This window comes from Bombina bombina, chromosome 5, assembly GCF_027579735.1.
Source record: "Bombina bombina isolate aBomBom1 chromosome 5, aBomBom1.pri, whole genome shotgun sequence".
NCBI lineage: Eukaryota > Metazoa > Chordata > Amphibia > Anura > Bombinatoridae > Bombina > Bombina bombina.
In genome coordinates, this window is record NC_069503.1 from 690,458,810 (window position 1) to 690,486,342 (window position 27,533).

The 27,533-nt window shown below is 41.9% G+C and overlaps 1 protein-coding gene across 3 annotated transcripts in view; it reads right to left on the reverse strand.

Annotated features, from left to right (window-relative positions):
- Positions 1-27,533, reverse strand: part of ACD (ACD shelterin complex subunit and telomerase recruitment factor) — a 211,522-nt gene that overhangs the window by 87,877 nt on the left and 96,112 nt on the right. For all 3 annotated transcript variants that reach the window (XM_053714675.1, XM_053714676.1, XM_053714677.1), the window contains one exon: positions 5,417-5,491. In XM_053714675.1, the coding sequence (XP_053570650.1) occupies positions 5,417-5,491 (75 nt within the window). The remainder of the gene's footprint in view (positions 1-5,416; positions 5,492-27,533) is intronic.

The following is a 27,533-nucleotide window of genomic DNA, read 5'->3' on the forward strand; positions in this document are numbered from 1 at the left end:
ACCTAAACAGAAGGCACCACTGCTTGAAGAATTTTCCTCCCAAAAACAGCCTCAGACGAGGCAAAAGTATCAAATTCGAAAAATTTGGAAAAAGTTTGAAGAGACGACCAAGCTGCAGCTTTGCAAATCTGTTCAACAGAAGCATCATTTTTGAACGCCCGTGAGAAAGCCACAACCCTAGTGGAAAGAGCCATAATTTGTTCAGGAGGCTGCTGTCCAGCAGTCTCACATGCAAAACTAGTGATACTCTTCAGCCAAAATGAGAAAGAGGTAACCGAGGCTTTCAGACCCCTATGCTTCCCAGAAATAAACAACAAACAGGGAAGACGATTGACGAGAATCCTTAGACGCTTGTAAGTAAAACGTCAAAGCACGGACCACGTCCAAATTATGTAACAGCCGTTCCTTCTTAGAAGAAGGATTAGGACACAAGGAAGGAACAACAATTTCCTGATTAATATTGTTATGTGAAACAACCCTAGGAAGAAAATCCGGCGTAGAGCGTAACACCACCTTATCCGAATGGAAAATAAGATAAGGAGAATCACATTGTAATGCTGAAAGCTCAGATACTCTTCGAGCAGAAGAGATAGCAACCAAATATAAAACTGTCCAAGATAACAACTCAATATCTATGGAATGCATAGGTTCAAACGGAACCCCTTGAAAAACAGTAAGAACTAAAATCAAACTCCACGGAGGAGCAATAGGTCTAAAAACAGGCCTGATTCTAGTCAGAGCCTGACAAAAAGATTGTACATCTGGAACATCTGCCAGACGCTTGTGTAACCAAATAAAGCAGAAATCTGTCCTTTTAAGGAACTTGCTGACAACCCCTTCTCCAAACCTTCTTGGAGAAAAGACAAATCCTGGGAATCCTAACCCTACTCCATGAGTAGCCCTTGGATTCACACCAAAAAAGATATTTACGCCATATCTTCTGGTAAATTTTTCTAGTAACAGACTTACGTGCCTGAATCAAAGTATCTATGACCGAATCAGAAAACCCTCGCTTAGATAAAATAAAGCGTTCAATCTCTAAGCAGTCAGCTGCAGAGAAACTAGATTTGGATTATGGAAGGGTCCCTGAATGAGAAGGTCTTTCCTCAATGGAAGCCTCCATGGTGGTTGAGATGACATGTCCACCAGATCGGCATACCAAGTCCTGCAAGGCCATGCCGGAGCGATGAGGATCACCGATGCCCTCTCCTGTTTGACTCGAGCAATCACCCGGGAAAGGAGAGCAAATGGAAGGAACACATAAGCTAGGCTGAAAGACCAAGATACCGCCAAGGCATCTATCAGGTCGGCCTGGGGATCCCTGGGCCTGGACACGTATCTCGGAAGCTTGGCATTCTGACGAGACGCCATAAGATCCAACTCCGGTCTGCCCCATCTGAGAACCAAGTTGGCAAATACCTTCACTAACACAGGCAAAGAGAATGACTGGGGTGGGAGGGAAGGGAGGAGCTATATATACAGCTCTGCTGTGGTGCTCTTTGCCTCCTCCTGCTGACCAGGAGGCGATATCCCACAAGTAAGGATGAAATCCGTGGACTCATCGTATCTTGCAAAAGAAAGAAATATGTATTTTATAGGTACTGGCAGACAGCTGCCAGTACTAAAGATGGCCACAATTAGTGGGAGGGTTAGAGAGCTATTTGGGGGGGATCAGGGAAGTGTGAGGGTTGAGGAGGATCACTACACTGAAGAAAAAACAAACATATATAAATAATAATAATAATAATATAAAAAAAACACCTAAACTGCATACTGGCAGACTGTCTGCCAGTACCTAAGATGGTGGTGACCAGTGTGTGTGTGGGGGGAGGGGGGAGGGAGGAGGGAAGAGAGCTGTTTGAGAGGGATCAGGTAGGGATCAGGGGGTGGGAGGGTAATTACTACACTACAGCTAAAATTAAACTTACAAGCTACCTGATTAACCCTTTCACTGCTGGGAATAATAGAAGTGTGGTGCGCAGCTGCAATTAGCAGCATTCTAATTACCAAAAAACAATGGCAAAGCCATGCATGTCTGCTATTTCTGAACAAAGGGTATACCAGAGAAGCTTTTACAATCATTCATGTTATGATTGCATAAGCGGTATTTAAAGAAAGCCAAAGTTTGTTAAATAGTTACTTTTTTTTTTTTTATATAAATCACATTTGGAGGTGAAATGGTGGCATGAAATATATAAAAATGTGCCTAGATACATTGGGTTGTCTACTTAAACAAATATATAGTTTTTTCAGGTAAATAAAAAAAAAAACGAGCAGCTAGGATTGAATAAGTAAGGTTGGAGGTGGCAAGAGTGTGAAGCAACCATGCAACGCTACATTTCATAGAATAACGAAAAATTAAATAACATTAGGATTTTCATATACTCAGATTATTTTTTTCTTTAACATGTTTTTTATTATGGTGTTGTTTAAAGGGCCAGTAAACTTACAAAATAATGTTATATAATTCTGCATATAGAGCAGAATTATATAACATTATCTTAGCAGCAGCTTTATAAATCAAAAGCATTTGACAGCGCGCCCGCAAAGCGCTTTTGAAAAACAAGACCTGCTTAGTAGAGCCTGGAGCGAAGACCAGGTAAATCCAATTTTGGAATAAAAAATCTCACAATGCTTTTGATTTATAAAGCTGCTGCTAAGATAATGTTATATAATTCTGCACAACATTATTTTGTAAGTTTACTGCAACTCATTAAAAGCAACAGATTGCAACCCTTTCTGGTAGCAGTATTTAAATATCTCTAGACTAGACTGAGAAAGTGCTAAAAAGTACTATCCAATCAAGTTGATTCACCAAGGCTTTAGGAGGTACACCCCTTTAGTCAATAAACTCCACTAATAAAGGATCTGAGGAGTTATGTATCACTTATGAGCTCTCCCTTTTATTGAATGGCACTGGTATGCTGCTGTACTTGCCAAAAGACTAAAAAGTAATCCAACCTTTACCAAAAAATGATCCCAGTAATATTTGTGTATGTATGAAGAATAATAATGCCAATCCCATAAGTGAAACATAAAATGTATGGGATAAAATATTAGCTGAATAGCTGCCTATCTCTTCTAGAATATCTTCCTTTAAGGGAAGTCAAATTCCAACTAGTCAAAATCTAGTAAAATTAAACTTTCATGATTCAGATAGGGCATGCCATTTTAAACAACTTTCCAATTTACGTTTATCACCAAATTTGCTTTTTTTTTTTTTTTTTTTGGTATGGTAGGCTCATATGCTAATTTCTAAGCTCTTGAAGGTCACCTCTTATCTCAGTGAATTTTGACAGTTTGACAGCGCTAGTTTACGTGTGCCATATTGATAACATTGTTCCATGGAGTTATTTATGAGTCAGAAATGATTGGCTAAAATGCAAGTCTGTCACAAGAACTAAAATAAGGGGGCAGTCTGCAGAGGCTTAGATACAAGGTATTCACAGAAATAAAAAGAAAATTTATGCTTACCTGATAAATCTATTTCTTTACCTCTTCCTATCACTAATGTAGGCAAAGAGAATGACTGGGGTGGGAGGGAAGGGAGGAGCTATTTAACAGCTCTGCTGTGGTGCTCTTTGCCTCCTCCTGCTGACCAGGAGGTGAATATCCCATTAGTAATTAAGATGATCCATGGACTCGTGTCTTAAAAAAGAAAACTATATTAATATAACTGTGTAGGTTATGCAAAAGTGGGGAATGGGTAATAAAGAGATTATATATCTGTTTAAACAATACAAATTCTTGAGTAGACTGTCCTTTAACGCAATTAGTGGACATGGAAAGCAATCAAATGTTACCCATTGATCATTATAAAACTATCAAATGGGTACAGAAGAGAAACTATATACACCACAAGAATTAGATAAAGGTAGACTAATCTTCTTCAAGCGGTGTTTTCCATGATACCAGTGCCAGTCATATATCACTAAACACACAGATAAACATAATTTTCTTAGGCTCTTGACTACCTTTGATGAACTGTGTTGAACTGTTCATCACTCAGTTCCCTAAGACATCCAAAAGGGAGATGTGGGGAGGAACAGGGTAATTTGTCTCATATTTGGTGGTACTATCCAAAAATACATATTTGGGTTGCAGTTGTAGCCAAAACATCTCAGATATTTGATACACAAATACTGAGATCCATATATATGGTTGTTTGTAATACCCAAAAAGTTTTCTATGCCCCAGAAAAAATTTCCTTAGTAATAGTGCTAAATATATATATTAGGAAGTGAAGGACTTTAGACGTTCCAACTATAGCATTATGGATATAAAAATGTGAGCAAAATTCTGAAACTAGAAGATTACTTTATCAACAAATGTAAGCAGATTTATGTTCAGATGGCTGTTACATGAGAAAACTTATATTGATTATAAATTTGAATGGTCAATAACTAATCTGGACATACATGAACAATGACTGCACCAATGTGATATTTGAATAAGTACAGTGTTCTCCACAGAAAATTGTGCCAGCCGGGTGGCATTATGAAGTAGTCAGTTGGAGTGAGTGTAATATTTTCTAATATTATATAATTTTCTGTTATACAAAGTACATTTATTGCATAATTTAACATAAATGTATTTAATGATAATTTGTGCAATAAAAATTTAACATTTTTAATATTAGCTTATTTTAGCTTCATATTGGCTAACATTTTAGCTGGGTGGTCAGTAAAATCAGCCAGGTGGTGCACCCTCTAAAAAGGTCCCGGGGAGAACATCGAAGTATATGATATAGCTCTCGGTGTTGACAGCGAACAAGTGCCCTAGCGGCATGAAACGCGTCTGTTGTAGCAAGGGGCCTTGGTTTCCCTTCTTGTCCCTTCTTGCCTTTATTTTGGGCTACCGTTCAACTGCTTGTTTTTACTTTTCTAATAAATGACTTTCAACTTTTACATTTGGAGTGCCGGGATAATAATAATGAACTGGTTGTTAAGCACAAAACAATTTTTTAAATGTAGTTGCCTGAAACTTACCAAGAATCACAAGTGGCATGAATTGATTGGTTTGAATATATACTGCTGGCAGTGGCAGTCAGAGCGACATTATGCTTAGGAAATATCTATGTCAAACTTTTAGATCAATTGTAGTAAAAAGTGGCCATTCTAATAAACAAAATATTTATATCAGTCAAAAAAAAAAGAGCCAGGGTAAATGTAAAACAAAAATAGCAGTGACACAACAAATAAAGTCAGTTTAGCCAAATATGTCAGCAAATGAAATTTGTGCTGTTTCTCTAGAAGCACTATTAAATGCAAGGTTACTTAGGGTACACAAACTCTGTAATTAGCCTCAAGAGGACAATGCATCTGGGATACTCACATCTTTAGAATGCTGGGTAGAAATGCTGGCTGTCCTCAGTATAACCCTTACTTAGGATAATTAAACAGAAGACAATACTTACAAGAAGAGGAGCTTCTGGCGTGTTCCTCTATGGGACCTTCAAGGTTACTGGTATCATTTGGGTCATTTCTGAACTCTGAAAATAACCATAATGGTTTAACATTAACACACGGAGACCATATTTTAAAGAGCAAACAAATAAAAATAAACAAATAAAGTATTGATAACACAAGTAGATTTTTGTTAAGATATACAAAGTGATAGATTTCTCATTGATCGGACAGACAAGGTTCACATGTAGTGAACCTGCCTGCTGAGACTGCAAACTTGTGTGGTGCATTCGTCCCTCATATTGACCCCTGCAATGGCACCCCCTGCAGGGCTTGTCAATTACCTCAGTTGAATGAGTTTGTGTGATTTTCATACACCAACTCTAAGTGAAGAGGGTTTAGGAAGCATTGGTTTATACTGCTGCTTTATTAATATCATCTTTAGGCTCAAATAAACAAGCATGCAAACAATAGGCACATTCACCTCTTAATAAATCTGACTCAAAGTATGCTTAATAGGATCCTGTTTAAAATAAATATATAGATGGTGAAAAACATTATTTATTTCTAGATACACTGAGTCCACGCAATCATCAATTACTGTTGGGAATATCACTCCTGGCCAGTAGGAGGAGGCATAGAGCACCACAGCAAAGCTGTTAAGTATCACTTCCATTCCCACAACTCCCAGTCATTCGACCAAAGGAAAATGGAGAAAAAGGAAATAACACAAGGTACAGAGGTGCCTGAAGTTAAAGTTAAAAAAGAACTCTCTTAAAATAAAGGGCGGGCCATGGACTCACTGTATCTAGAAATAAATACATTTATCAAGTAAGCATTAGATAAGGTGAGTACACTGAATCATTAATTACTATTGGGAACCAATACCCAAGCTAGAGGACACCGATGATTAGGGAGGGACAAGACAGGTAACCTAACAGAAGGCACCACTGCTTTAAAACCTTTCTCCCAAAAAACCCTCAGCCGAGGCCAAGTATCCAATTCGTAAGATTTGGACAGGGTATGCAGAGAATACCACGTTGCAACCTTGCCAATCCGTGCCACGAAGCATCATTTTGAAAAAAAACAAGAAGAGACGGCTAAAGTAGAATGAGCTGTAATTCTCTCAGCACACTGCTGCACAGCAGTCTCATAAGCACAACCAATTATTCTTCTCAGCCCGAGAGAAAAAGAAGTAGCAGAAGCTTCCTGGTCTTTACGTTTCCCAGAGAAAAAAAAACAGACAGAGCAGAAGACTGGCGAAAATCCTTAGATGCCCGAAAAACATAATTTATGCTTACCTGATAAATTTATTTCTCTTGTAGTGTAGTCAGTCCACGGGTCATCCATTACTTATGGAATATATCTCTTCCTAACAGGAAGTTGCAAGAGGATCACCCAAGCAGAGCTGCTATATAGCTCCTCCCCTCACATGTCATATTCAGTCATTCGACCAAAACCAGACGAGAAAGGAGAAACCATAGGGTGCAGTGGTGACTGGAGTTTAATTAAAATTTAGATCTGCCTTAAAGACAGGGCGGGCCGTGGACTGACTACACTACAAGAGAAATAAATTTATCAGGTAAGCATAAATTATGTTTTCTCTTGTTAAGTGTAGTCAGTCCACGGGTCATCCATTACTTATGGAATACCAATACCAAAGCTAAAGTACACGGATGAAGGGAGGGACAAGGCAGGAACCTTAAACAGAAGGAACCACTGCCTGAAGTACCTTTCTCCCAAAAATAGCCTCCGAAGAAGCAAAAGTGTCAAATTTGTAAAATTTTGAAAAAGTGTGAAGTGAAGACCAAGTTGCAGCCTTGCAAATCTGTTCAACAGAGGCCTCATTTTTAAAGGCCCAGGTGGAAGCCACAGCTCTAGTAGAATGAGCTGTAATCCTTTCAGGAGGCTGCTGTCCAGCAGTCTCATAGGCTAAACGTATTATGCTACAAAGCCAAAAAGAGAGAGAGGTAGCCGAAGCCTTTTGACCTCTCCTCTGTCCAGAGTAAACGACAAACAGGGAAGAAGTTTGACGAAAATCTTTAGTTGCCTGCAAATAGAACTTCAGGGCACGGACTACGTCCAGATTATGCAAAAGTCGTTCCTTCTTTGAAGAAGGGTTAGGACACAGTGATGGAACAACAATCTCTTGATTGATATTCCTGTTAGTAACTACCTTAGGTAAGAACCCAGGTTTAGTACGCAGAACTACCTTGTCTGAATGAAAAATCAGATAAGGAGAATCACAATGTAAGGCAGATAACTCAGAGACTCTTCGAGCCGAGGAAATAGCCATCAAAAACAGAACCTTCCAGGATAAGAGCTTGATATCAATGGAATGAAGGGGTTCAAATGGAACGCCTTGAAGAACGTTAAAAACTAAGTTTAAGCTCCACGGCGGAGCAACAGTCTTAAACACAGGCTTAATCCTAGCTAAAGCCTGACAAAAAGCCTGAACGTCTGGAACTTCTGCCAGACGTTTGTGTAGAAGAATAGACAGAGCAGAAATCTGTCCCTTTAACGAACTAGCAGATAAGCCCTTTTCTAAACCCTCTTGTAGAAAAGACAATATCCTAGGAATCCTAACCTTACTCCATGAGTAACTCTTGGATTCGCACCAATATAAATATTTACGCCATATCTTATGGTAAATTCTTCTGGTAACAGGCTTCCTAGCCTGTATTAAGGTATCAATAACTGACTCCGAGAAGCCACGCTTTGATAGAATCAAGCGTTCAATCTCCATGCAGTCAGCCTCAGAGAAATTAGATTTGGATGGTTGAAAGGACCCTGAATTAGAAGGTCCTGTCTCAAAGTCAGAGACCACGGTGGACAGGACGACATGTCCACTAGGTCTGCATACCAGGTCCTGCGTGGCCACGCAGGCCCTATCAGAATCACCGAAGCTCTCTCCTGTTTGATCTTGGCAATCAAACGAGGAAGCATCGGAAATGGTGGAAACACATAAGCCATATTGAAGACCCAAGGGGCTGTCAGAGCATCTATCAGCACCGCTCCCGGGTCCCTGGACCTGGATCCGTAACAAGGAAGCTTGGCGTTCTGGCGAGACGCCATGAGATCCAGATCTGGTTTGCCCCAACGATGAATCAGTTGAGCGAAGACCTCCGGATGAAGTTCCCACTCCCCCGGATGAAAAGTCTGGCGACTTAGAAAATCCGCCTCCCAGTTCTCCACGCCTGGGATGTAAATCGCTGACAGGTGGCAAGAGTGAGTGAGTTTTTTTGTTAATAACTGCTTAACAGATATCGCTGAATTTATTGTTTAAAAGAAAGAAGAAAAAAACGGTTTTCTTGGTTATATTTGTATGCCTTTAACGTGCAGCAGGAGCGATGGCTCATATTTGATTGCACAACAAACAGGCTTTGCTTTATATGGACTAACTTATCTAAGAAGATTGTTATTAACACAAGCACAAAACAGCACATTACAAAAAGCAGTCTTATTTTTCACTTATATGTGGGTCAATAGTGGAGCACTTCTAATAGGGGCATAGCAGAGTTAATACAGGGTATCGCAGCAGAGTTTTTGGTTTTAACCCTCACACAGCACTATCTATCAATATGGAAAATGAGGGTGTAAGCTCTCACAAATCTTTTTTCAATGTACAACACCGCCAAAGTTTCTTTGATACCATCTTTAATACTGCTGAACACTCTGGAGGGGGTCAGAGTGATATAAAGAGTCAATTTATCAAATTAGAGAGACTTTTATTAACAGATCTCAGATTAATGTGGGATGTTGTTTCTTTCAATCACTACATTAAAGCCACAAGAGTACCAAGGGGTCTGAGAATCAAAAAATACCCCTCCTTTGACTTAGGAAATCCAGACCTGCAGACAGAATGGAATGAAGCACTAACTAAGTGTTCACTCACACTTATGGACATTGTTATTAGAAGCAAAACCATAAAGAGAGACAATCTCAAATCTAAAATTGATAACATCAAAGTGGATCTGAAAACCTTGAAATCAGATACCAAATATGGAGAATTTAAAAGTAATCTAAAAGCGAAAATTCAAAAAACAGATGGGGAACTGGCACAGAGAAAAGGCAACAAATTCAACAGAGACATGGAGGACTACCTCAATAACAAGGTGTACAATTGGTCAAGATTTCAGAACAGACCAAGAAGAAGGTCCTTTCGGCCACAAGGAGGCAAAAAGAATCAAGCATTATCCACAGAAAATGTTGAAGTTGTTATTCCAAAGCCAATCTTGAAGCACAAGTCTAAAAGAAAAGTTGCCTTTTCTTCAACTGATACTTCAGATCAGGAATCATATGTGTCTGATGGAAGTGGTTCCTCTGGGCCTGTGGGGCCAAGATCTCTCTCTCCCCCCTCTTCACCACCTCTCTATTCTAACACTTCATCTTCTTCTAAATCTTCTAAGTCTATACTTCTTCCTTCCTGCCCCCTCTTGTCGTTACAGGTCCTGAGTGACAGTGAAAGTGACACGGATGGGGAAGAAGATACAGCTGAACGTCCTAAAGTTAATGATAAAGACATATCAGCTGTCCCTTTAGGAGGCGCACAAGGAGGGCCGGCAGAAGAGTCAAGAAAATCCCAAAGAAAATCACACAAGAAGGACTATCGGTATTGAATCTGTCCAAATTGGAAATCACAGAGGAAGAAACATCATTACTGAGCAAAGGAATGGGCTTTGCCCCTACTAACACCTTTTCAGCTTTCAAAACTATCATTGACATTAACAAATTTGTTAGAAAATTGACATTAAAACGCTTTTTTAATTTGCAAAAGGAAGAATCAGATTTAGGAGCATGTGAGAATGATAATCCAGATTCAATGGTTGACCATAGTATTTTAGATGAGATGGGCTCGGGGACCCTAAAATTTGGCGACTGTATAACACTAAATGAATTGAAATCTCTAGAAGATAACTATGGTCCAGAGGACCGTGATATACAGCCGCCCAAGAGGGGGAAGTCTGAGTTCTATCCCACTAACTTTAGGGGCCCATATATAAATATGTACCAGAGGAGAGTCCAGAAGGATTTGTTAGATTTAGAGATGCAGATAAAAACAAAGGGCACTTTTGGGAAACCAAACCTTACAAAAGCAGAATTTAAAGCACTACAAAAATTACAACAGAATGATAGTATTGTGATAAGAACATCTGATAAAGGTGGTAATGTAGTAGTCCTTGACAAGGACTACTACTGCAAGGAGGCTTACAGACAACTGTCAGACACTAAAACATACAGAAAGCTGGATAGAAATCCATCACAGATATTTAAGGCTAAATTACATTCAATAGTTGAACAGGGTATAGCTATCAATGTCTTCACTGAGGAACAGGTAAAAAATATGATACCGGATTATCCATTAGTGCCTATATTCCATCATGTGCCTAAAACACATAAAAACATGACCTCTCCTCCAGGGAGACCTATCATTTCAGGCATTGGCTCTATGTTTGAGCCATTGTCTGAATGGGTAGATTCTATACTCCAGCCTTTGGTTAAAAGCCTTAACAGCTATCTACGTGATTCAACACATTTGTTGAAGTGTTTGGAACACATTGAATGGAATAAGGAGTTTAGATGGGTGGCTATTGATGCCACCTCTCTTTATTCAAGTATACCCCATGCACTAGGATTAAAAGCTATCAGATACTTCTTGGATACAGCCACACGTTACTCTTTAGAATTCAAATTATTCTTCTGTGAAATTATAGAATTTTTATTGAAACATAATTTCTTCATGTTCAATAATGAATATTACGTGCAGGTTTGCGGCACAGCGATGGGGGCAAAATTTGCCCCCTCGTTTGCCAACCTGTATGTAGCGTGGTGGGAAGATCTATACCTTTACACCTTGTCTAATCCATTTGCAAAGCACATTATTCAGTACATGCGATTCATAGATGATCTTATATTTATAGTGGAGGATAAACTTGAATTAAGCACTTTCTTGGAGTATGTGAATACTAACGACTTAAATCTTAGATTCACAGGTGAATTACAACAATATAAAATATGTTTCTTAGATTTAGAACTCATAGGTGATCCGGAAAGAGGTATAATATTGACCGACACATACCGCAAACCAACAGCCGGAAATACCATACTCCATGCCAAATCTTGTCATCCCCCACATCTAATCAGATCAATTCCCAAAGCTCAGTATATCAGAATGAGAAGAAATACTAACTGTAATGAGAAATTTAATACACAATGTACTGATCTTACAAATAGATTAAAGCAGAGAGGATACTCGATGAAAATTCTTAATGAATCGCATGAGAAGATTAAGTATAAAACCCAAAGTGAAGTAATAACATCCAAGAAAAGAGCAGATCAGGATTTCAGTAAGGATAAAATTGTTTTTACTACTGAATATTCCAAACAATTTAATGAAATTTCATCTATTCTTAAAAAACATCTGCATATATTAAAGGAAGATGAATCTTTGGGTAACATTTTTCAAACATGCAAATTTGTGTCCAAAAAGCCCCCTACACTGGGAACCAGGTTGGTCCCCAGTATGGTAAATACAACCACAAGAAATAAACAGGGGAGTAACTGGATAAGGACAAAGGGGACATATAAATGTGGCACTAGACCGTGCATTACATGTGAAGTCATAGAAAAAAGTGATACCTTTACTAGTTCAGCAACTCATGAAAGATATAATATGGAATTCTATGCAAATTGTAAGACAGAATTCGTGGTCTATCTAATAGAATGTTCTCTTTGCTCCCTACAATACATTGGTCAGACGACCAGGGAGCTCCGATCGCGAATTAGGGAACACATTAGGGACACGAAAAATTATAACAAAGATTCGGCGGTAGCAGTTCACTTCAATCAAACACATATGACTCACATAGCACATATTAATGTTAAAGTCATTGACAAGATTCAGTCACCCATCAGAGGGGGGAACAAACAAAAATTGTTGCTTAAACGTGAATTATTTTGGATATATAAACTTAAAACAATAGCACCACAGGGTTTGAATAGGGAATGGGATATGTCTTATTATGTGGAATAATTGATATATTAAATATTTTCATATATATATATAAAAAATCCTTTTGCCCTTCTATTTAAGTTTTATTTCACAAGAATTTTGATCAGGTCTATTGCTTAATAGTGTATATAGAAATTTAGTTTTTCTGAAATATTGAATTTGGGATAGATATTCCATTTACATTCATTATTAAATATTAAATATTAAATATTATATACCTAGCCTAACAAGGAATGCATAAATAATGGATTAAGTCAAAAAACATTAATAAGAAAATCTGAGTACATTTTCCCATCCTTTGTTTTAAGACTCTTTATAGTCATTGGATATATTTAACACATACAATAAGCATAGTTCTGCTGCAGGAGCTGACTCTGAATCTGCATTTATAAAGACATAATATTGTGTTGGAAGTGTTGGTTAAATATGTGTATTAGTACATTTCAAAAAGTATTTAAGCCTAAATACATATATATATACGTTTTTTCAAATGTAATATACTTTTCTGTGTTCATTGATAGTGCAGGTGAGGGCAAGCAGTTTTAACACTATTTTCCACAGGTGTTTCTATAGCTTTACCATCATTGGGTACTTCCCCTTTAAATAGCCGGGGTTGTACTATCACATCACACTCCTATGATTAAGTGCCGAGCATAGGCACGAAACATGTAAGGAGGGTTTTTTCAACTGCTACCCTTGTACTTTTTGCCAAATTGGCTTTTTAAACATATGTTCAAATAAAGTATTTTACTTTTAATCTACTTTTTCTCTGCTTGTTGCTGCCGTAATTCTTTTGTCTTTTTGCATTACAAGCAGCGGAACCGGCTGCAAATAGCGGCGTGCACCCCCAGTGCTCCACTACTATCTTTCCCACTTACTTCCGGTTGAGCTAGAAGCCGGTTCAGGGCCTGAAGCGGTACGCCGTTCGTGACAAGAGTGAGACTCTGCCCAGCGAATTATCTTTGAGACTTCCAACATCGCTAGGGAACTTCTGGTTCCCCCTTGATGGTTGATGTAAGCCACAGTTGTGATGTTGTCCGACTGAAATCTGATGAACCTCAGAGTTGCTAACTGAGGCCAAGCTAGGAGAGCATTGAATATTGCTCTTAATTCCAGAATATTTATTGGGAGGAGTTTCTCCTCCTGAGTCCATAGTCCCTGAGCCTTCAGGGAGTTCCAGACTGCGCCCCAACCTAGAAGGCTGGCGTCTGTTGTTACAATCGTCCAATCTGGCCTGCGAAAGGTCATCCCCTTGGACAGATGTGGCCGAGAAAGCCACCATAGAAGAGAATCTCTGGTCTCTTGATCCAGATTTAGCAGGGGGGACAAATCTGAGTAATCCCCATTCCACTGACTTAGCATGCACAATTGCAGCGGTCTGAGATGCAGGCGCGCAAATGGTACTATGTCCATTGCCGCTACCATTAAGCCGATTACTTCCATGCACTGAGCTACTGACGGGTGTGGAATGGAATGAAGGACACGGCAAGCATTTAGAAGTTTTGATAACCTGGCCTCCGTCAGGTAAATTTTCATCTCTACAGAATCTATAAGAGTCCCTAGAAAGGGAACCCTTGTAAGTGGTAATAGAGAACTCTTTTCCACGTTCACCTTCCACCCATGCGACCTCAGAAATGCCAGAACTATCTCTGTATGAGACTTGGCAGTTTGAAAACTTGACGCTTGTATCAGAATGTCGTCTAGGTACGGAGTCACCGCTATGCCTCGCGGTCTTAGTACCGCCAGAAGTGAGCCCAGAACTTTTGTAAAGATTCTTGGAGCCGTAGCTAATCCGAAGGGAAGAGCTACAAACTGGTAATGCCTGTCTAGGAAGGCAAATCTTAGGTACCGATAATGATCCTTGTGAATCGGTATGTGAAGGTAGGCATCCTTTAAGTCCACTGTGGTCATGTACTGACCCTCTTGGATCATGGGAAGGATGGTTCAAATAGTTTCCATTTTGAATGATGGAACTCTTAGGAATTTGTTTAGGATTTTTAAGTCCAAGATTGGTCTGAAGGTTCCCTCTTTCTTGGGAACCACAAATAGATTTGAATAGAATCCTTGCCCGTGTTCCGTCCGCGGAACCGGGTGGATCACCCCCATTAGTAAGAGGTCTTGTACACAGCGTAGAAACGCCTCTTTCTTTATTTGGTTTGCTGATAACCTTGAAAGATGAAATCTCCCTTGTGGAGGAGAAGTTTTGAAGTCCAGGAGATATCCTTGAGATATGATATCCAACGCCCAGGGATCCTGGACATCTCTTGCCCAAGCCTGGGCGAAGAGAGAAAGTCTGCCCCCTACTAGATCCGTTTCCGGATAGGGGGCCCTCTCTTCATGCAGTCTTAGGGGCAGCAGCAGGTTTCTTGGCCTGCTTGCCCTTGTTCCAGGACTGGTTAACTTTCCAGCCCTGTCTGTAACGAGCAACAGCTCCTTCCTGTTTTGGAGCGGAGGAAGTTGATGCTGCTCCTGCCTTGAAGTTACGAAAGGCACGAAAATTAGACTGTTTGGCCTTTGATTTGGCCCTGTCCTGAGGTAGAGCATGGCCCTTACCTCCCGTAATGTCAGCTATAATTTCTTTCAAGCCGGGCCCGAATAAGGTCTGCCCTTTGAAAGGAATATTAAGCAATTTAGATTTAGAAGTCACGTCAGCTGACCAGGATTTAAGCCATAGCGCTCTGCGCGCTTGGATGGCGAATCCGGAGTTCTTAGCCGTAAGTTTGGTTAAATGTACGACGGCATCAGAAACAAATGCGTTAGCTAGCTTAAGTGCTTTAAGCTTGTTCATAATTTCATCCAATGGAGCTGTGCGAATGGCCTCTTCCAGAGACTCAAACCAGAATGCCGCCGCAGCAGTGACAGGCGCAATGCATGCAAGGGGCTGTAAGATAAAACCTTGTTGAACAAACATTTTCTTAAGGTAACCCTCTAATTTCTTATCCATTGGATCTGAAAAGGCACAACTATCCTCCACCGGGATAGTGGTACGCTTAGCTAAAGTAGAAACTGCTCCCTCCACCTTAGGGACCGTCTGCCATAAGTCTCGTGTGGTGGCGTCTATAGGAAACATTTTCCTAAATATGGGAGGAGGGGAAAAAGGCACACCAGGTCTATCCCACTCCTTGCTAATAATCTCTGTAAGCCTTTTAGGTATAGGAAACACGTCAGTACACACCGGTACCGCATAGTATCTATCCAACCTACATAATTTTTCTGGAATTGCAACCGTGTTACAATCATTCAGAGCCGCTAATACCTCCCCTAGCAATATGCGGAGGTTCTCAAGCTTAAATTTAAAATTAGAAATCTCTGAATCCAGTCTCCCTGGATCAGATCCGTCACCCACAGAATGAAGCTCTCCGTCTTCATGTTCTGCAAACTGTGACGCAGTATCTGACATGGCTCTCACCTCATCCGCGCGCTCTGTCCTTAACCCAGAGCTATCGCGCTTGCCTCTTAATTCTGGCAATTTAGATAATACTTCTGTCATAACAGTAGCCATGTCTTGCCAAGTGATTTGTAAGGGCCTCCCTGATGTACTTGGCGCCACAAAATCACGCACCTCCTGAGCGGGAGGCGAAGGTACTGACACGTGAGGAGAGTTAGTCGGCATAACTTCCCCCTCGTTGTCTGGTGATAATTTCTTTACATGTAAAGATTGACTTTTATTTAAAGTAACATCAATGCAATTAGTACACAAATTTCTATTGGGCTCCACATTGGCCTTTAAACATAGTGAACAAAGAGATTAATCTGTGTCAGACATGTTTAAACAGACTAGCAATGAGACTAGCAAGCTTGGAAATACTTTTCTAAATAAATTTACAAGCAATATAAAAAACGCTACTGTGCCTTTAACCTTTTAACGCCGTTATGCCGTTCTATTCCGTCATATTTACACTGGGCTTTAAAGCCGTTATGACGGAATAGAACGTCATATCAAACGGCTGTCCTGAAGCCTTCTGCGCTTCAAGGACTTGATCGCGGTCTGGAGGGCGTTCCTAGGGTTGTAGGGACGCCCCCCAGATGCGATCCAATAATTGAAATCTCGCGATCGTATGCACGATCGCGTAGTTTCAATTTGTCTACATCGGAACAGGTGTTCCGATGTAGACACTTTAACCCTGTCACGAAAGGGTTAAGAAGCACAAAAAGCTGTCACAGTTGAAATAACAATGAACCAAAATAGTTATAGCAACCAATTTTTCACAGTAAATGTATTAAGTTAGCAAAGGATTGCACCCACCAGCAAATGGATGATTAACCCCTTAATACCCAAAAACGGATAACAATTTAATAATTAACGTTTTTAACACAGTCAAAACACACTGTCACAGGTCTGCTGTGACTGATTACCTCCCTCAAAATGAATTTTGAAGACCCCTGAGCTCTCTAGAGACGATCTGGATCATGGAGGATGAAGTAGACAGATTGTGACTGAATTTTTACTGCGCAAAAAAGCGCTAAAATAGGCCCCTCCCACTCATATTACAACAGTGGGGAAGCTCAGTTAACTGTTTCTATGCAGAAAACAAAGATGGCCATGTGGTAAAAATCATGCCCCAATAAGTTTTATCACCAAGTACCTCACAAAAAACGATTAACATGCCATTAAACGTTTTAAAAGTTATGAAGTGTTATTAATAAGCCTGCTACCAGTCGCTTTTACTGCAGTTAAGGCTCATACATTATTTCAGTATTAACAGTATTTTCAGAGTCAATTCCATTCCTTAGAAAAATACATTCAGTGTACACACACTCATCAGCCTAATACCAGTCGCTATCACTGCATTTAAGGCTGAACTTACGTTACATTGGTATCAGCAGTATTTTCTCAGTCAATTCCATTCCTCAGAAAAATAATTTACTGCACATACCTCGTTTGCAGGGGGGCCCTGCATGCTATTCCCCTTTTCTGAAGTTACCTCACTCCTCAGATGAGAACAGCCAGTGGATCTTAGTTACGTCTGCTAAGATCATAGAAAACGCAGGCAGATTCTTCTTCTAATGCTGCCTGAGAACAAACAGCACACTCCGGTGCCATTTAAAATAACAAACTTTTGATTGAAGAAATAAACTAAGTTAAAAAACACCACAGACCTCTCACAACGACCTATCTTTAGTTAGGCTGCAAGAGAATGACTGAATATTACATGTGAGGGGAGGAGCTATATAGCAGCTCTGCTTGGGTGATCCTCTTGCAACTTCCTGTTAGGAAGAGATATATTCCATAAGTAATGGATGACCCGTGGACTGACTACACTTAACAAGAGAAATAGAAACTTAAAACACACACAACCTCCAAGTTATGCAACAACGTTTTTCAGAAAAGAACTATGACAAAGATAAGGACAACAATTTCCTAAATAAAATTCTTGTCCAAACCACTTTAGGAAGGAACCTAACTAGTACGAAGAACCGCCTCATGAAAGGTAAGATAAGGCGGATCACACTGCAAGCTGAGAGTTCCGACACTCTCCGAGCAGAAGAGATAGCAACAAGAAACAAAAGCTTTCCAAGATAACAACTAAATAGCTATGGAATGCAATGGCTCAAATGGAGCTTGCTGCAAAACTTTAAGTAACAAAAGTTAAGTCTCCCAGGAGGAGCAACAGACTTAAACACAGGCCTGATTCTGACCAAGGCCTGACAAAAAGACTGCACATCTGGCACGTCCGCCAGACGCTATGTAGCAAGAAAATATAACGTAGACATCTGACCCCTCAGAGAACTGACAGACAAAAACCCTTTCTCCAGACTTTCCTGTAGAAAGGACATTCCAAGAATCCTGACCCTACTCCAAGATTAACCCTTGGAATCACACCAATAAAGATATTTATGCCATATCTTATGGAAAATCTTTCTCGTAACAGGTTCGCAAGCCTGAAACACGGTCTCAATGACCGACTCAGAAAAACCATGCTTAGACCAAACTAAGTGTACAAACTTCAAGCAGTCAGCTTCAGAGAAATGAAAATCTGGAAGAAAGAAGGGACCCTGAATCAGAAGATCCTTCCTCAGAGACGGGCTCCAAGGCGGAAGAGATATCATTCCCACTAGGTCCTCCTACCAGATTCTGTGAGGCCATGCAGAACTTACTACAATTACCTACGCTCTCTCCTATTCGATACGAGCAATGACTTGTGGAAGGAGAGCAAATGTAGGAAACAGGTATGCCAGCCTGAAATCCCAAAGAGCTGCCTGTGGATCTCCTGACTTCGAACCGAACCTTAGAAGCTTGGCATTTGCAGAGACGCCATCAGATCCATCTCCGGCACCCCCCCCCATTTGACGGTTAAGTTGGAGAACACCTCCGGAAGAAGTTCCCACTCCCCAGGATGAAAAGTCTGTCCGCTCAGGAATCCACTTCCCAGTTGTCCACTCCTGAAATGTAGATGATAGATAGACAACAATAGTGAGCTTCCGCCGACTGAACAATCCAAGACACCTCCTACATGGCTAAGGAACTCCAGAGTTCCTCCCTGGTTGTTGATGTAAACAATCAAGGTGATATTGACCGCCTGGAACCAAGCTAAGAACAACTGAGCCCAAATCTACAGAACATTGTAAATCGCTCTCAAATCCAAGATGTGAAAGAGGATAGCAGACACTTTTGAGTCCATAATCCCTGTGCCTTAAACAAGACCCAGACTGCTTCCCAGCCCAGCAGGTTGGCATTCATAGTCACTGTTACGGTACCAACTGTGTACCAAGGGTTAACCCCAGATGAACAATGTCCTGCATAGACAATCAGCAATTCACAACCCAGCCAGTTTCAGGTTTAAAACAGAATGACAACTTTATTTGAAGGCAGCACACAGATTTATACAGGTTTTTGACCCCCCCTCAGATGGGGGTTGAAAGAATGTTGTACATTAGATAAAAGGGAGAAGCGCCCTTGACATGATACAATAGAATTATATTACTTAAATACTTTACTTAGGCAGATAACAACTTAAACACATTTGGCTTGTCTTATCACCTAGCGTCTGTTCTCTGAGGGTGATTAAACAATGGCCTGTTTATTACTTAAATGTAATTATAGCACACAATAGCTGAGGCCAGAAAACCTGTCTTTAGAAATTAGATTCTTAAAGCTAAACACAGTTAACTCTTTCAGTCCTGACAGAAGGGTCTGTCACATAGCTCCCCCCTTGTGGAACACTCCGGCAGACCCGGCTTGACCCTTTTGCGGGTCAACCTGGGGATGACCGGACTAGGAGGTGGTAGGCATGTCAGTTTGCTGGGACAATCCATTTGTATTCCCGTTATGAGAGAGAATCCCTGTCTGTATAAATAAGGGTTCAACCTCTTCAGTGCCCCGACTAGGGCTAAACAGTCCTTCAAAATATCATCGGCTTCTTTACGTGGTTTTTGTACCTGCTCTTTATAGGTATCCACAATCCCTTCATACTGACATAGGGTGCCCTTGAGTTGCTGCACCTCCCTATGAGCCAGCGTCAGCTTCTCCTCCAGTGTCACTAAGTTTGTCCTTAATGTTTCATGTTCCACTCTCAAGCTGGTGTTTTCTGCAGTCTGTCGGTGCAGCCTGTCTAGCAGAGATTCCTGTTCTAAACGTGCTTTTTCCTCTGCACTCCTCTTCTCTCCCGCTAGCACTGTTACATGATTATTTAACGTGACCATTTTATCCTCTACGTGACTCTTCTCCTTCATCAGCGCATTGTAACGTGACTCCCACATATCAATAGCGGATAGAGATTTACTGAGCTCAGCGTCCTGGGGCTTAGCAGCAGGGGGGTCAGTCTCTGCTGCACGGATCTGAGCACGGGTAGTCACAGGGTTAACATCAGCGGGACCCATGGGAGCATAGGCAGAAACAAGGGGGACCAAGGTATTTCCAAGGAGAACATCAGCTGGTAAATCCTTCATGACCCCCACATTCACAGGTCTAGCGCCCCCTCCCCAATCCAAATGCACCCTGGCAACAGGTAGGCGGAACACAGTGCCCCCTGCTACCCTCACAGCCACAGTGTCTCCTGTGTGCTGTTTCTCAGACACCAAGTTCTTTCGAAGCAAGGTCATGGTAGCACCAGTATCCCGTAGACCACTGACCTCCTTCCCATTCACTTTAACCAGTTGCCGGTTATTCCGGTGGGCAGCTTGCACAAGGTCTGCCTCATGTAGGATGCCCCAGCATTCTTGCGCCTCTACGTAGCGGGCCGCAGGCTGAGGGTTACGTGTGATTCCGCCGGCAGGTCTTCTCCAGGACTGTGCTTGGTTCGCTGCATTTAGGGGACACTCTGGTCTTTTGTGCCCTAGTTGCTTACATCCAAAGCACCGAATAGGTTGTGAGTAGCCCCGCGAATTGAACCGGGCTCTCTGAGGGTAGTTCGTGGCCAGAGGCCGTGTGGTATAGCGGTGCGCCGGGGGTTGGTAACTGGCAGCTGCTGGGGTGACTGGGGGTCTGTACTCCACTCTGGCAGGGGGCTTAGTGGTAGCAGTGTCCAGTTTGCGGGCATCCGTATACTCATCTGCCAGGCGAGCAGCTTCATGCAGGGTGGAGGGTTTACGGTCCCGAACCCACTCTCGAACTCCTGCGGGTAACTTGTCGAAGCAATGTTCCAACAGGAATAGCTGCAGCACCTCTTCCCCAGATACGGCTTGGCACCCCGCTATCCAGTGAGCTGCTGTGCGGTGCACCTTACATGCCCACTCAAGGTAGGAATCACCAGCCAATTTAACAGTGTCTCTGAACCGTCTCCGGTATGCCTCCGGTGTAACCGCATACCTGGAGAGCAGAGCCTCTTTTACAGTATTATAATCCCTGACTTCCTCATCTGGAATGGCCCGAAAAGCCTCACTGGCCCGGCCGGATAATTTTCCGGATAATATCATGACCCAGTCCTCTGCGGGTACCTGGTGTAGTGCACATTGTCTCTCAAAATCCGCAAGGTACCCATCAATCTCTCCTTCTGTTTCCAGGAAGTTTTTAAAAGCTGCAAAATTTACTTTTCTCTTTTCCACTGGGTTTGCTGCAGCGCCGCTTTGGCGAAGTAGGTTGGCCTCCACAGCTGCTATGACCCGGTCGATAATTTCCGCAGATGGGTTGGGGCCATAATATGCCAGTCTTATTTTAACCGCCCGATCAAAGCTTGCTTCTTCAGGGGTTCTGTCTGATATGCTGGGCCCATTGGTTCCTTCTGTCCCTGGTACTCTTTCCATCTTAGTCAGTATTGTAATAATCCCCCTCTTCCTGAGGTTACTGGCTTGTGTAGTTGCTCTTCTGGGCGATAAGGATTCTCCCGTCGCTTGCCACCAATGTTACGGTACCAACTGTGTACCAAGGGTTAACCCCAGATGAACAATGTCCTGCATAGACAATCAGCAATTCACAACCCAGCCAGTTTCAGGTTTAAAACAGAATGACAACTTTATTTGAAGGCAGCACACAGATTTATACAGGTTTTTGACCCCCCCTCAGATGGGGGTTGAAAGAATGTTGTACATTAGATAAAAGGGAGAAGCGCCCTTGACATGATACAATAGAATTATATTACTTAAATACTTTACTTAGGCAGATAACAACTTAAACACATTTGGCTTGTCTTATCACCTAGCGTCTGTTCTCTGAGGGTGATTAAACAATGGCCTGTTTATTACTTAAATGTAATTATAGCACACAATAGCTGAGGCCAGAAAACCTGTCTTTAGAAATTAGATTCTTAAAGCTAAACACAGTTAACTCTTTCAGTCCTGACAGAAGGGTCTGTCACAGTCACATCACCCAGGAGTGTCACTAGAAGCACGCGCCCTGAGACAGATACTTCTGAGAAAACACTACGGGAGAGAGACTCTTGTCGCTGATCTAGATCTATCCTCTGAGAGATTCTAATGTTCTCCATTTTATGGAAAACAGCAAAAGGAATGATGTCCATGACAACCATCAGACCCAATTTCCTCCATACATTGAAGCACTGAAAAGTGAAGTTAAGTCAACTGTAGCTAGATCCGAACTTCCAACCTTCTGGTTGCAAAATATCCAAGCTATTTACCGGACCACAAGAACTTGCTGTTGGCCGGACAGTGGACTGCAGAAAAAAGAAACGGAATAAATCCTTGATAATCTGACCTCTGTCAGAATCTTCTTCTAGACATAGAATCTATTAAGGTCTCAAAATAAACCACCCTTGTAGATGGAAAAGGGGACTCTCCTCCAGATTCAGTTCCCAACTATGGGAAAGTAGATTTTAGAAGAGCTCTCAAAAAAAGAGTCTGCTTGAAGGATGGATTACACCTGAACCCTATGTTGTCCAGAAGGTACCCTTGTACTACCCTAGGATCTAAAAGTCCTTCTAGGATTTTAAAGGCAAATTCCATAGCCTGAAAATTATGATTTAGTCGAGGCTATTAGTAACCCTTCAGTGAAGGGAGACTCGCCATGAGGAACACATAGCCACAGCTGGATTTGAACTCTCGACCTTCAGCTTTTAAGGTAGCAAAGTTTACTACTAAGCATTCGTGGGACAGACCTGAGAAACTTGAGGTAAATACCTAGATCCCGTTCTCAGACAGGGACTGGAAACTATCACTCCCAGAGAGAGATGTCCTGAACCCATTCAAAAAAAGTCTCTCATCATATCTGGATTTGCAAATATTTAAAAAAAGAAATCTGCTCCTGGGAGGAAATCTAAGATTGAACTCCAAAGACATGGCTGACACTGCATAAAGAGGAAACAGAAAGACTTTGCTTTAGTCCTACTCTCTTGACGTGTAGTAGAAAAACATCTTACCACCCGCAAAGTCAGAGGATAAGTCTGTCAGACCAAGACCAAACAAGGTCTCATCCTTGAAAAGGAAAAGCCAGAAGCGTGGATTTGGAGGAAACATAAAATATTGAAACTGAAACTGCAGATCTATAAGCCTGGGCTGTACTGCTAAGCTACAGGAAGGCCTTTCAGCCGGCCAAAGGTCAGCCACAATGTCCCAGCGGCTAGCACCGCAAGTCTAGTAAAAACAAAATTTATGCTTACCTGATAAATTCATTTCTCCTGTAGTGTGGTCAGTCCACGGGTCATCATTACTTCTGGGATATTATCTCCTACCCTACAGGAAGTGCAAGAGGATTCACCCAGCAGAGCTGCCATATAGCTCCTCCCCTCTACGCCACCTCCAGTCATTCGACCAAAGGACCAACGAGAAAGGAGAAGCCCAATGGTGTAGTGGTGACTGGAGTATAATCCAAAAATTTTTTTAGCCTGCCATAAAAAACAGGGCGGGCCGTGGACTGACCACACTACAGGAGAAATGAATTTATCAGGTAAGCATAAATTTTGTTTTCTCCTGTTAAGTGTGGTCAGTCCACGGGTCATCATTACTTCTGGGATACCAATACCAAAGCAAAAGTACACGGATGACGGGAGGGACAGGCAGGCTCTTTATACGGAGGGAACCACTGCCTGAAGAACCTTTCTCCCAAAAACAGCCTCCGAAGAAGCAAAAGTGTCAAATTTGTAAAATTTGGAAAAAGTATGAAGAGAAGACCAAGTTGCAGCCTTGCAAATCTGTTCAACAGAAGCCTCATTCTTAAAGGCCCAAGTGGAAGCCACAGCTCTAGTAGAATGAGCTGTAATTCTTTCAGGAGGCTGCTGTCCAGCAGTCTCATAGGCTAATCGTATTATGCTACGAAGCCAAAAAGAGAGAGAGGTAGCCGAAGCTTTTTGACCTCTCCTCTGACCAGAATAAACGACAAACAGGGAAGACGTTTGACGAAAATCCTTAGTTGCCTGTAGATAAAATTTCAGGGCACGGACTACATCTAGATTGTGTAGCAGACGTTCCTTCTTCGAGGAAGGATTAGGACACAAAGATGGAACAACAATCTCTTGATTGATATTCCTGTTAGTGACCACCTTAGGTAGGAACCCAGGTTTAGTACGCAGAACTACCTTGTCTGAATGAAAAATCAGATAAGGAGAATCACAATGTAAGGCAGATAACTCAGAGACTCTTCGAGCCGAGGAAATAGCCATTAAAAACAGAACTTTCCAAGATAACAACTTGATATCAATGGAATGAAGGGGTTCAAACGGAACACCCTGTAAAACATTAAGAACTAAGTTCAAACTCCATGGCGGAGCAACAATTTTAAACACAGGCTTGATCCTAGCTAAATCCTGACAAAAAGCTTGAACGTCCGGAACTTCTGACAGACGTTTGTGTAAAAGAATGGACAGAGCTGAAATCTGTCCCTTTAAAGAACTAGCGGATAAACCCTTTTCTAAACCTTCTTGTAGAAAAGATAATATCCCTGGAATCCTAACCTTACTCCATGAGTAACTCTTGGATTCGCACCAATATAAGTATTTACGCCATATTTTATGGTAAATCCTTCTGGTAACAGGCTTCCTAGCCTGTATTAAGGTATCAATAACTGGCTCAGAAAACCCACGTTTTGATAAAATCAAGCGTTCAATTTCCAAGCAGTCAGCTTCAGAGAAGTTAGATTTTGATGTTTGAATGGACCCTGGATCAGAAGATCCTGTTTCAGAGGTAGAGACCAAGGCGGGCAGGATGACATGTCCACTAGATCTGCATACCAAGTCCTGCGTGGCCATGCAGGTGCTATTAGAATCACTGATGCTCTCTCCTGTTTGATACTGGCAATCAATCGAGGAAGCATCGGGAAGGGTGGAAACACATAAGCCATCCCGAAGGTCCAAGGTGCTGTCAAAGCATCTATCAGAACCGCTCCCGGATCCCTGGATCTGGACCCGTAGCGAGGAAGCTTGGCGTTCTGACGAGACGCCATGAGATCTATCTCTGGTTTGCCCCAACGTCGAAGTATCTGGGCAAAGACCTCCGGATGAAGTTCCCACTCCCCCGGATGAAAAGTCTGACGACTTAAGAAATCCGCCTCCCAGTTCTCCACTCCCGGGATGTGGATTGCAGACAGGTGGCAAGAGTGAGACTCTGCCCAGCGAATTATCTTTGATACTTCCATCATTGCTAGGGAGCTTCTTGTCCCTCCCTGATGGTTGATGTAAGCTACAGTCGTGATGTTGTCCGACTGAAACCTGATGAACCCCCGAGTTGTTAACTGGGGCCAAGCCAGAAGGGCATTGAGAACTGCTCTCAATTCCAGAATGTTTATTGGAAGGAGACTCTCCTCCTGATTCCATAGTCCCTGAGCCTTCAGAGAATTCCAGACAGCGCCCCAACCTAGTAGGCTGGCGTCTGTTGTTACAATTGTCCAGTCTGGCCTGCTGAATGGCATCCCCCTGGACAGGTGTGGCCGATAAAGCCACCATAGAAGAGAATTTCTGGTCTCTTGATTCAGATTCAGAGTGGGGGACAAATCTGAGTAATCCCCATTCCACTGACTTAGCATGCACAATTGCAGCGGTCTGAGATGTAGGCGTGCAAAAACAGAATTTATGTTTACCTGATAAATTACTTTCTCCAACGGTGTGTCCGGTCCACGGTGTCATCCTTACTTGTGGGATATTCTCTTCCCCAACAGGAAATGGCAAAGAGCCCAGCAAAGCTGGTCACATGATCCCTCCTAGGCTCCGCCTACCCCAGTCATTCGACCGACGTTAAGGAGGAATATTAGCATAGGAGAAACCATATGGTACCGTGGTGACTGTAGTTAAAGAAAATAAATTATCAGACCTGATTAAAAAAAAACCAGGGCGGGCCGTGGACCGGACACACCGTTGGAGAAAGTAATTTATCAGGTAAACATAAATTCTGTTTTCTCCAACATAGGTGTGTCCGGTCCACGGTGTCATCCTTACTTGTGGGAACCAATACCAAAGCTTTAGGACACGGATGAAGGGAGGGAGCAAATCAGGTCACCTAAATGGAAGGCACCACGGCTTGCAAAACCTTTCTCCCAAAAATAGCCTCAGAAGAAGCAAAAGTATCAAACTTGTAAAATTTGGTAAAAGTGTGCAGTGAAGACCAAGTCGCTGCCCTACATATCTGATCAACAGAAGCCTCGTTCTTGAAGGCCCAAGTGGAAGCCACAGCCCTAGTGGAATGAGCTGTGATTCTTTCGGGAGGCTGCCGTCCGGCAGTCTCGTAAGCCAATCTGATGATGCTTTTAATCCAAAAAGAGAGAGAGGTAGAAGTTGCTTTTTGACCTCTCCTTTTACCGGAATAAACAACAAACAAGGAAGATGTTTGTCTAAAATCCTTTGTAGCATCCAAATAGAATTTTAGAGCGCGAACAACATCCAAATTGTGCAACAAACGTTCCTTCTTTGAAGCTGGTTTCAGACACAGAGAAGGTACGATAATCTCCTGGTTAATGTTTTTGTTAGAAACAACTTTTGGAAGAAAACCAGGTTTAGTACGTAAAACCACCTTATCTGCATGGAACACCAGATAAGGAGGAGAACACTGCAGAGCAGATAATTCTGAAACTCTTCTGGCAGAAGAAATTGCAACTAAAAACAAAACTTTCCAAGATAATAACTTAATATCAACGGAATGCAAGGGTTCAAACGGAACCCCCTGAAGAACTGAAAGAACTAAATTGAGACTCCAAGGAGGAGTCAAAGGTTTGTAAACAGGCTTGATTCTAACCAGAGCCTGAACAAAGGCTTGAACATCTGGCACAGCAGCCAGTTTTTTGTGAAGTAACACCGACAAGGCAGAAATCTGTCCCTTCAGGGAACTTGCAGATAATCCCTTTTCCAATCCTTCTTGAAGGAAGGATAGAATCCTAGGAATCTTAACCTTGTCCCAAGGGAATCCTTTAGATTCACACCAACAGATATATTTTTTCCAAATTTTGTGGTAAATCTTTCTAGTTACAGGCTTTCTGGCCTGAACAAGAGTATCGATAACAGAATCTGAGAACCCTCGTTTCGATAAAATCAAGCGTTCAATCTCCAAGCAGTCAGCTGGAGTGAAACCAGATTCGGATGTTCGAACGGACCCTGAACAAGCAGGTCTCGTCTCAAAGGTAGCTTCCAAGGTGGAGCCGATGACATATTCACCAGATCTGCATACCAAGTCCTGCGTGGCCACGCAGGAGCTATCAAGATCACCGACGCCCTCTCCTGATTGATCCTGGCTACCAGCCTGGGGATGAGAGGAAACAGCGGGAACACATAAGCTAGTTTGAAGGTCCAAGGTGCTACTAGTGC